This window comes from Ranitomeya imitator, chromosome 4, assembly GCF_032444005.1.
Source record: "Ranitomeya imitator isolate aRanImi1 chromosome 4, aRanImi1.pri, whole genome shotgun sequence".
NCBI classification, from domain to species: domain Eukaryota; kingdom Metazoa; phylum Chordata; class Amphibia; order Anura; family Dendrobatidae; genus Ranitomeya; species Ranitomeya imitator.
Genome location: NC_091285.1, coordinates 58,931,251 through 58,941,499, shown reverse-complemented (window position 1 = coordinate 58,941,499; position 10,249 = coordinate 58,931,251). Strand labels below are relative to the sequence as shown.

Below are 10,249 nucleotides of genomic sequence, written 5' to 3'. Positions count from 1 at the left end.
AAGAGTGGTCAAAATTTCATAGCTGAGAGGTATAAGAAGCTTGTTGATGGTCTTGGGAAGCAATTTATTGCAATTATTTATTCCAAACCGTGTGCCATCAAATATTAAGCAGAAAGTGACAACAATGTTGTCTGGCCCATTTCTAGGGTTTTGTGTGAAGTTGTTAAATTTTCCTTTTTTTTTTAGTTTTTAATATGTTGTGCCAATACACACAAAGCAAATAATCATGCGTATAACCAAACCTGTTTAATTGCCATAATTTTCTGGAAGAAATATTTCAATTTTTGGAACAATTTCAAGGGTGCCAACACTTTCGGCCATGACTGCACATATGTATACATATCTATGTATGTGTATATTATAAATGTCACAGAAAACCTAAGTATACAATATCAATGTAAAACGTATAGATTTACATATTCAGCATCTTTCTATGTGTGTCCATATGTATGAGTAGATCCTCACACACATATATACATGCATCCACACACTTGTTTATCCAAATGCTCAGAAACATATGCAAACTCTTATACACATGCATATGTACTTGCGCCCCCTTCCTCCACCACCCCATAATTGTGCATGTACATATACACAAAATGCTGCAGGAAGAGATGTAAAAGATGAAACTGGGGGAAGAGTGCAGTTTTTAAGAAACAAATAGATCAACTTGGCAGATGAAGCTGGATACATGTGACAAGTGTACAATACTGTAATGTGAGAGGTGGATCCACTGTGCCGCAGTCTGAAGAGAGGCTGGAGGGGCGCGACTACGAGACCACCGGACTCCTCACTAGAGCCCCTGATGGTGGAGTTAAGCTTGGCTCCCGATGGACACCAGGTGCTACTGCAGGACAAACCTCAGACGAATGGCAACTGATCCCCAAGGGATATGTAGCCATGACTCAGTAGGAGTACAGCTGATACAGGTAGGCAGGGCAGAAACCACAAATGCAGATGGTGATGGCTGCTATACAGATAAGCACTGGCAGGGGCGGGCTGGTCCGATTGGTATACAGGTAGGCACGGCAGGTGGTTCCGGCTGATATACAGACTGGCATGGCAGGTACAAGGCAAGAACGCGGAGGTAGGGCTAGTGACGGGCAGACACAAGCAGGTACACCTGGGACCTGAGAACTAGCAAGCGTGCAGGGAACACACTAACAACGTTGCACAGGAAACTATATGCAGGTGCCTTGGCTGGGGACACTTCTTAAAGGGGCAGCGCGCACCATCCTGAAGTAGAAAACGCGTGTACACCCTAAGCACAGTGTCAAGGGAGCAGTGTAGATGCAGGAACAGAAAGTGTGAGACTCGGGCCGTGGCGGTGAGTGAGCTGGCATCTCTGCAGGGGGAAAAAAGCCTGCAGGGACGCCGGCGCTACAATACAAAAGGGATATGAGCGGAACTATTATAAATTGGGATATCAGCAATACTAGAAAACATTTGGATTCTGGCAGTACTATAATGTGTTGGGATAGGAGCGGTACTGTAAGAACATATTGGGATATGAGCAGTATTGTAACATGGGGATGGGAGCAGTCCTATAATACAGAGGGATAGAAGCGGTGTTATAATGTATAGTGATAGGACCGGTACTATAATGTATAGTGACAGGGGCAGTAATATAATGTATAGTGATAGTAGCGGTACTATAATAGAGGGATAGGAGCGGTACTATAATACAGAGGGATAGGAGCGGTCCTATAATACAGAAGGGATAGGAGCAGTACGATAATACAGAGGGATAGGAGCGGTACTATAATAGAGGGATAGGAGCGGTACTATAATACAGAGATAGGAGCGGTACTATAATAGAGGGATAGGAGAGGTCCTATAATACAGAGGGATAGGAGTGGTCCTATAATAGATGGATAGGAGCGGCACTATAATACAGAGGGATAGGAGCGGTACGATAATACAGAGGGATAGGAGAGGTACTATAATACAGGGATAGGAGCAGTACGATAATACAGAGGGATAGGAGCTAGCAGAGAAGGAAAAGCTGCCTAAGTACAGCAACATGTAAACAGCTAGCATGGAGGCATTGAACCAAAAAACTGGGGAAAGCAAAAGGTAGAAAGAAACAAAATAAATCCAGTACAGATTAGTTTATATAAAAAGAAATGGACTTAGGGTCAGAAAACCCATGTACGGCTATGTGCACACAGCAGGGGCATTTTCCTGAGGCAGCTTTGCCTCGTTCTGGCGGCTCGCATATCTAACTCTATACTGTCAAGAAGAATGGACAGGTCTCTTATTTTCACCACTTCAGGGTTCTGAACCATGAAGTGGTTACAAGTGACACAAATCAGAACATGTACTCAGCAGTATTGCTTTTTTTCGGGTGGATTCCAGGTAGAATCAAGATGCCATATGCATCTACCCCAACAGTGCAGTCGCTTTCCTTACCGATTCCTTTACTGGAGATTTCTCCCCATCCAGCCCCTTCCATTATCACATATGACCGCGGTCTATCAGAATTTTACAGCACTGACTTCAAGTTAATTTCCTTTTTCGTGAAAGTCAAATCAAAACACATTTAGGTAAGAGTAGAGGAGCTAATCCTCCAGAGATAACCTGCATGTAGGCATCTGAGAGTCGGAGCCGTCACGTGGGGGCAGTGATGATGGGGAGATAGATGGTAAGTAGGCCCTATGGTGGTATGACCGTGGTAAGACTAACTGTGCCACCCACACTGGGCAGAGCCTGTAAGCTCAAAGGCTTGTTCTCCGGCCAGATGTGTAGTGTGGTTTGGTGGATGCCACTGTTGACCAGATACCTTCTGCAAGACCAGAGTGTGGCCAGTTGTGCGCATTAGGGTTGGGCGCCATCATAAAAGAGCCACCCTACAGTAATAGAGTGTTGCTGGGCTGCGGGTCAGAGGGAAGCTCTCCCTGATATATTAGCCATGGGTTGGAGATTTGATCCTCGCCAGCACTACAGACCAAGTAGATTCAGGAAGTCAACTTTAAGGCAACTCATCTGAGACTATGAAAATTATCATTTTAAAAGGGATTGTCCAGTCTTAGGCTGGAAGTACGGTAAATTGTGTGTTTTAAATTCTCTTCTTTTTAAGAATTCTGCTTCCTGTCAGTGACGGAAATACGGTTCATATCCGTGGGATGAAAAGTTCATGGAAATATTATTTATTGTAGGCAATGTCTCTGAGCTGAATGCAGAAGACGCTCATTTATCCATCCACAGACTGGGGCAGGATTACCAGACAGAGCAAAAGGAACCAAAAGTCCACCTTAAAAACGAGATGTAGCTGTTGTGTCCCAGATTATGAATGCTCATCACACGTGGGATTTAGGTGACAATACCATTACCTACGCTGGACAACTCCCACCATTTATTTCTGAAGCAAAAGTCATTTGACCGCAGTCATCAGCAGTGAATTAGCCATCATTAATGTGGACTATTTAATGAGATATAAACCAGCTCCTCATTATACACGGTATAATGTGGATGACAGCGCAGAGGACACATATTACAAGCTATACAGTCTGGGCATCAGGAATAAGAAGCGATTAGTTGTGAAGTTCACTGTCCTAGGAATGAGGCCATTGGGTCATCAGGCCTCTGTCTCTTCATTCTGTAGGCCTCCATCTCCTCCTCTGTAGGCTCCCGGGTCTCGTATATGCTGTTATATGCTCTCTTCCTCTCGTCTATTTGCAGCAATTCTTTAACATGTTTAAGACGAGCTTCCTCTGCATTCAGCGCCTGCAGTGAGAGAGTAATGGGGTCACAACATCCGCATGTATCAGAGGGGACATCATTTAGGTTTCCATCTAATGCAGGGAGCACATGGTCAAAGAGGACGGCAGTGCAAAGTGCGTAGTCTGCAAAAATGACATAACTGCAGCAGAAAAAGAGCCAGAGGGAGGAACCCCCTTGTGAAAGAAACATCATGCTACCTTTTATAAGAGGATCACAATTTAATTTATCCATTCCTGCACTGATGGATTTCTAGCCCTCCATCCTTTTCTCCTTTTTGCGCTTGTATAAACAAGCAATTTGCACTTTACTGCGTATCAAAGTGTGCAGTTCTTGAGATTGTATCTTTTAAATACAGCTGGTTGCCTCGGAGACCGACCACTGCTGCTGTGTAGCTTGTAAGCGCTGCTCTGAATTTGGCTAAGATCAGGAGGTAACTGCGTGCTCCATAGATTCTGGCCAGCTTCAAAATAGTGCTTACAAATGAAGCTTGTAAGAACTGTGCTTGTTCTGCTGTCAAGCAGCAGTGGTCGGTCTCCAAGGCAACAAGCTGTAAACAAGAGAAAATGGTTTATTTCTCAAGAACAGGTGAAAATAGTAATAAGCAGTAAATTGCAACATTGTTTGTATTTAACAAATAATTTAACATTACCCACTAAAGAGGGCGGGAATAAGTGTTTAAGGTGGTCCTAGATTTGTCAAGTGGACATTTTATTGAATGTTTTCTATGTAAATAACTCTGTTTTTGGTCTTTACTGTGTCATAATAAAGACTTGTGTAAAAAAAAAAAAAAAAAAAAAAATCTTCTAACCCATCATACTGATATAGTTTATATGGATGATTGTGCGGGGGCAGGGATTCCTTTAATGGAGCAAAATTATTCATCTGAACTTCTGTATCCATTCGTCTCCGGCCCAAAATTTCTGCCTCTCTTAAAACACTGTGATGGGATTTAAAGGGCCACAAAATGGTCTATGACCTTCATATCCGCATTGTGGCATCAGAACAAGCGATTGATCAGAGCCGGTGACATTTTCCCCACTACAGCCCAGGCCGATTCCCGTATCCTTACCACATGTAAAGCACTAGGTGGCAGATCCACACTTGTCTGCAGCCAATCCTCTAGATCTATACCAGGCGCACCGCCCTCAGACAAGGAGATGGCACGGGGAGGACTGGGGTCATGGGGTCATTTTTCTTTGCACTGGGAAGGGCACAGATGAGCAATTTTCCATACCTTTTTAAGCTTTTCCTGCTTCTTTCTCTCTTCACCCTCACTATCCGATCCACCACTCTTGCGGTGCTTTTTCTTCTTTTTCTTCATTTTTTCTTGATGAATCTGTCAACAGGAAAGATGCACCCATGAAAAAGCTTCTGCTGTGAAAATACAAATGACCGCGCTATACAAGTAATCCTAATACTGGCATGACTGGCAGAAGATTCTTGTGATACTCTTGCTATGCCCAAGAGGTGCCAGATAGGAGACCTCTGACCACTGTAATCACATGACTGTATTGGTTGTATATGTCTAATGAATTTACTATGCGTTTTGAAGAAATGTTATATTTAAAGGATATCTTTAGAGGGTCAAGAGGATTTTGCCACCGTAACTGAGAATAGTATAATGTAGAGGCAAGAGCCGGATTTCAGCGATGTGTCACTTACTGAGCTGCTTGCTATAGTTTTGATAAAATGATTGTGTGAATCAGCAGAGATTATCACTAGAGGACTAGTATACTAGTTAACCATATCCATGAGCTCTGTATAACCCCACCCCCAATTGGCAGCTTTCTGTCTATGCACAGTGAACACATACAGTGGTCATCAGTGGTGTGAGCGGGTTATACAGAGCACAGTATTGAGAGAACTGGTATCAAAGTAGTAGATAAAACAGTGATTTTAGCAAAACTATTACATGCAGCCTACTAAGTGATAAATCACTGAAATCAGGATCTGATGCTGCTCTTCGATAGATTAGCAAAAACCGGGTGCCAGATTCTCTTCAGGTTCCTGCACATGACCGTATTATCGGCCCAAGTGCAAGCTGACAAAACGTCAGATCGCACTCAGACCAATGTTAATCTTTGGGGCTGTGTACATGTACGTTTTTATCCTCAGACAGAGCCGGTCCAGGGAAAAAATAAAAGAATTGCAGCATGCCCGAGTATGTTCTGATATTCAACTCACACTCAGCCATCCATCAATGAGTGTGGGAAACATCGGACTGCACTCGCATGACATCTGAGTGCAGTCTGCTTTCCATGGACTGATGGAATGAGAAGATGGAGAACTATTTTCCCCATCCAGATGACAAGATTGGGATTTGCATAATTGACTTGATTTTCTCGGATGAGAAAACATACAGTTGTCAGCACCTAGCCTTACTGAGATAATTTGTGTAAGAGATCGTGTATACGGACATGGAATCACATCACCAATGTTATATTGGGGAATAAAACACCTCATGACTGGACTCATTCTGGAGCGCTGCGAGTCTTCCTCCTTATTGGGATGGATCCGAGAACCCAGACATTTGACCGCTTTGCACCTATTCGTTTCTGGTACAATGGAGAACTGCCCGTGAATACGAACCTCCACCAATGTCTTGGGCTTGGACATCTCTTCAGCTTCCAGCTCCTCTTCACAGAGATCAGTATTCTAGCCCCCAAAAAAAAAAACACCGGTGTTACCATGTGTGACCAGACTCATTCATGTCTCACTAAACCACTAGTACATATTCAGCTTACATTGGTGCTCTTCCCAGCTTCCCCAGTGCAATAAGACATCTTGACAAAGGAATGGCAACACTTGTAGCCCCATCTTCCATCTTTCCAAAATGAGCCCCAAATACACTAAACAGGAGAAAAACAAAATTAATAAAAAAAATTCTGGAAAAAAAAAAACAGTTTGTAAATAACATGCACATACCTATGACTTAATGGGACTGGACACAATGTAATAGCAGCTGTGGAACTGAATATGTTTTTTTTTTTATTTTGCTTCTCCGTAGTGGAGAGATTAGCAATCAAGTGTCTGCACCTAATAAATTAACCTTAGACAAGTCCAAGTGAAAGTTATTACATAGTGGTCACTGGGGGGCGTGTACTTCTACCTCCTTTATGACACTGACCAATCACAAGCAGGAAGCAACATAGAAGTGCGGAAGGATCTGTGATGATGTCATCAGGGTCACATGACCCGAGTCCACAGGTCCTGGCAGCTGAAGTGTGCAGTATAAATAAGTACTGACGGAATATTACACAGCATTGAAGTTTTGGAAATAGTTAACTTAAAGTAATGAACGCTGATCTGAAGTTTTCAGCATCAGCTGCCACAGATTGAACAGAGCTACTAGCAGATGATAGGAGGACTCCCCACACATGATCTTCATTACCCATCCATTAGACGGGTCAATAATTTAATATGGCAACTCCTCTTAGGTTACAATATTTTCTACTAATGAAGATCTTTCCAGGACCATTGTAACTTAATATATCCAATGTACAAAAGCACAGGCATGTGTGCAGCAATTATCCAGTACAAGACCTGTAAATCCCATCTATGGCTCTCTGTAGTTATTAATTGGGGCATTGCTGTAAGTACTTTTTGCCAGAATAGAATAAGCCAATGTAAGAAGAAGAATATTACGTAGTGGGGTTATCAGTAGTGATGAGCGAGTGTACTCGTCGCTCAGGTGACCTCCGAGTATTTGTTATTGCTCGGAGATATAGTTTTCATCGCCTCAGTTGTATGATTTACGGCTTCCAGATACGCTGAATACATGGGAGGAATGCCTGTTTGTTAGGAAATTCCCACATATATTCAGCTTATCTGGAAGCCGTAAATCATGCAACTGAGGCGATGAAAACTAAATCTCCGAGCAATAACAAAATACTCGGATATATATATGTATACATATATACATACACACCATAGACAGTTATCTAAAACTACTGGCAACAAGTCAATGCTATATGACCAGAATAGAAATGCAAGTTTATAATCACTGCTAGCAGAAAAGAAACCTGGCAGCAAATATATTGTTTGAAATGCTCCGTCACTGACCGTGTGGTTATTTATGAGAACGTCTTCCTCATACTTGGAGCGGGCGATGGCTTTCTCCTGCCCCTTGATGACAGTGCCATGTCTGGAGTATTCCACGTAGTCCTCCGTCTGAGCTAGAAGTAGCTCCGCAGGTGGAACATCCAAATGCTCCTGTCCTCCATACTGTAAGACAACAAAGCCAGCATCTTCTGAGTTAGGGCATCTTCTGAGTTAGGGCAGGGGTCCCCAACTCCAGTCCTCAAGGCCCACCAACATGTCATGTTTTCAGGATTTCCTTAGTCTTGCCCAGGTAATAATTGCATCACCTGTGCAATGCAAAGGAAATCCTGAAAACATGACCTGTTGGTGGGCCTTGAGGACTGGAGTTGGGGACCCCTGAGTTAGGGGACAAAGTCAGTTTTCCCTCCATACATAATTTATAATTAATAGGAGGCTTCATATCTGATAAGAACACAGTAGTGTGGAAACAAAGGCCCCGATTCAGCAAGACTGGAGATGTTCTCACTGGTCTTGACAAAGGGACGTGGTGGAGTCATAAGCTCCTCTCTTCATAAATCCAGAGCGCCTGATGAGTGGCGTGTGCCAAGCCAACAATCCTACTCCAGTCAGGGACTGGAGAGAGATTTCTGGTGTACGGGAAGCCACAGCTCGTCATGAATTAGAAAAGCTGTGGCGTCACATACACCAGTTCCACCTATTTCTGCGGAATTGAGAAGAACTGGTGGGAAAACTCAAAAAGTTACACACGTTTGATTCAACTCTGAGTTGTGCCAAAACTTTGCAGCCTTTCAAAGCTTTTTATTTTTCACCACTTTTTTTTTTGGGTCTTAAAATGCTTTTGATGAATCAGGGCCAAAGTGTTGGTAGCTTCCCATAGGAAGCCATCTGCACATTGCCCCTGAGCGCACAGATGTTTGCCCCTCTGTGTGCTGCATACAGAGGCACAGCAATGTACATCACCATCATCATAGTGCAGGAGACCTGGGTCATCAGAAAATTATCAATTTTTTAAACTGGATTCTTGTGTTACATGTACAATATTTTTTTAAACAATGTGGCAAATTTTTTTTTTTTTACTGTGATAATGTGGAAAAAAAAAAACATTAAAAAAAATATATATACATTTACTAGAAAAAGCTAATTTCAACATTAAGTCACGTTTCTCAGGACACATTCCTCTTAAGCTGAAATTTTTTAACACCTTATATGTCCTGGCGGCCTGGCTAGTAACCCCTTCACGACCTAGGGGTTTTCAGTTTTTGCGTTTCCATTTTTGCTCCCCTTCTTCCCAGAGCCATAACTTTATTATTTTTCCATCGATATGGCCATGTGAGGGCTTGTTTTTTGCAGGACGAGCTGTACTTTTGAACAACACCGTTTGCTTTACTATATTAGGGATTGGAAAACGGGAGAGAAAAAAATTCAAAGTGCGGTGAAATTGCATAAAAGAGCAATTCCATAAATTTTTTGTTTTTCCATGTTCACTACATGCTAAAACTGACCTGCTATTATCATGCTACTGGTAATTAGGAGTTCACAGATAAACATGTCTAGGTTGTTTTTTTATCTAAGTGGGGAGAAAAAAAAAAAAACACAGTTTGCGCACAAAAAAAAAAAAAAAAAGATGCCATTTCCAGAAACCTGTATCATCTCTATTTTTCAGGATCTGGGGTTGGAGAGAGCTTATTTTTTTTTAGCGCCAGCTGACGTTTTTATCGATACCATTTTGGGGAAGATATGATCTTTTGCGTTATTGCAATGTTGTGGCGACTAAAAAACGTAATTCTCTCTCGTTACGCCATTTACCAATCAGGTTAATTCTTTTTTTATATATTGATAGATCAGATCATTTTGAATGCAGCAATACCAAACATGTGTGTATAGATTTTAATTTTTACTTGCTTCAATAGTCTCCATATAGACTAGACGCTGCAATCATCCGATCGCGTGTCCTACATACTTGTAGCTAAAATGATCATCTGCTACGAGCGCCGACCACTCAGATCAGTAATGACAACCACAAGGGTTTCCTGTAAACCCCGGGTTGTTATGCCAACCTATCAGTGCCCCGCGGTCATGTGATACAGGTGCCGATGGATGGGATTAGTGGCACGCTTCCGGCGCAGCCATGTTAGATGCCGCTGTCAGAGATTGACAGCGACATTTAACATGTTAACAGCAGTGGGTGGATCGCGATTCCAGCCATGGCTGTTTGGGGCACATGTCAGGTGATGAAATCAGCAGTCTTGTGTAGGAAAATATGACGGCTCAGCGCCAGAGCCTGCATGGAATGCAAGAACACGATCTATGTAGATAAAAGTCCTAGGTCGTGAAGGGGTTAAAAGCACTTTTTTAATGATGCTAAATTAAACATTACATATTTGTTGGTTGCTCCTTGCTTTATCACAACACACATGTACGGTATTTTATGGTTTTTGCTTTATTTGCCAGCATTAAATGGACT

The 10,249-nt window shown here is 42.5% G+C and overlaps 1 protein-coding gene across 1 annotated transcript in view; it reads right to left on the bottom strand.

Moving 5' to 3' along the window:
• Positions 1-3,393: 3,393 nt before the first annotated feature.
• Positions 3,394-10,249, bottom strand: part of SLU7 (SLU7 homolog, splicing factor) — a 43,210-nt gene continuing 36,354 nt past the window's right edge. The window contains exons 12-16 of the mRNA XM_069763776.1: positions 7,786-7,947; positions 6,468-6,572; positions 6,313-6,378; positions 4,958-5,059; positions 3,394-3,726 (exon numbers count right to left, since the gene is read on the bottom strand). Coding sequence (XP_069619877.1) covers positions 3,547-3,726; positions 4,958-5,059; positions 6,313-6,378; positions 6,468-6,572; positions 7,786-7,947 — 615 coding nt within the window. The 3' untranslated portion in view covers positions 3,394-3,546. The remainder of the gene's footprint in view (positions 3,727-4,957; positions 5,060-6,312; positions 6,379-6,467; positions 6,573-7,785; positions 7,948-10,249) is intronic.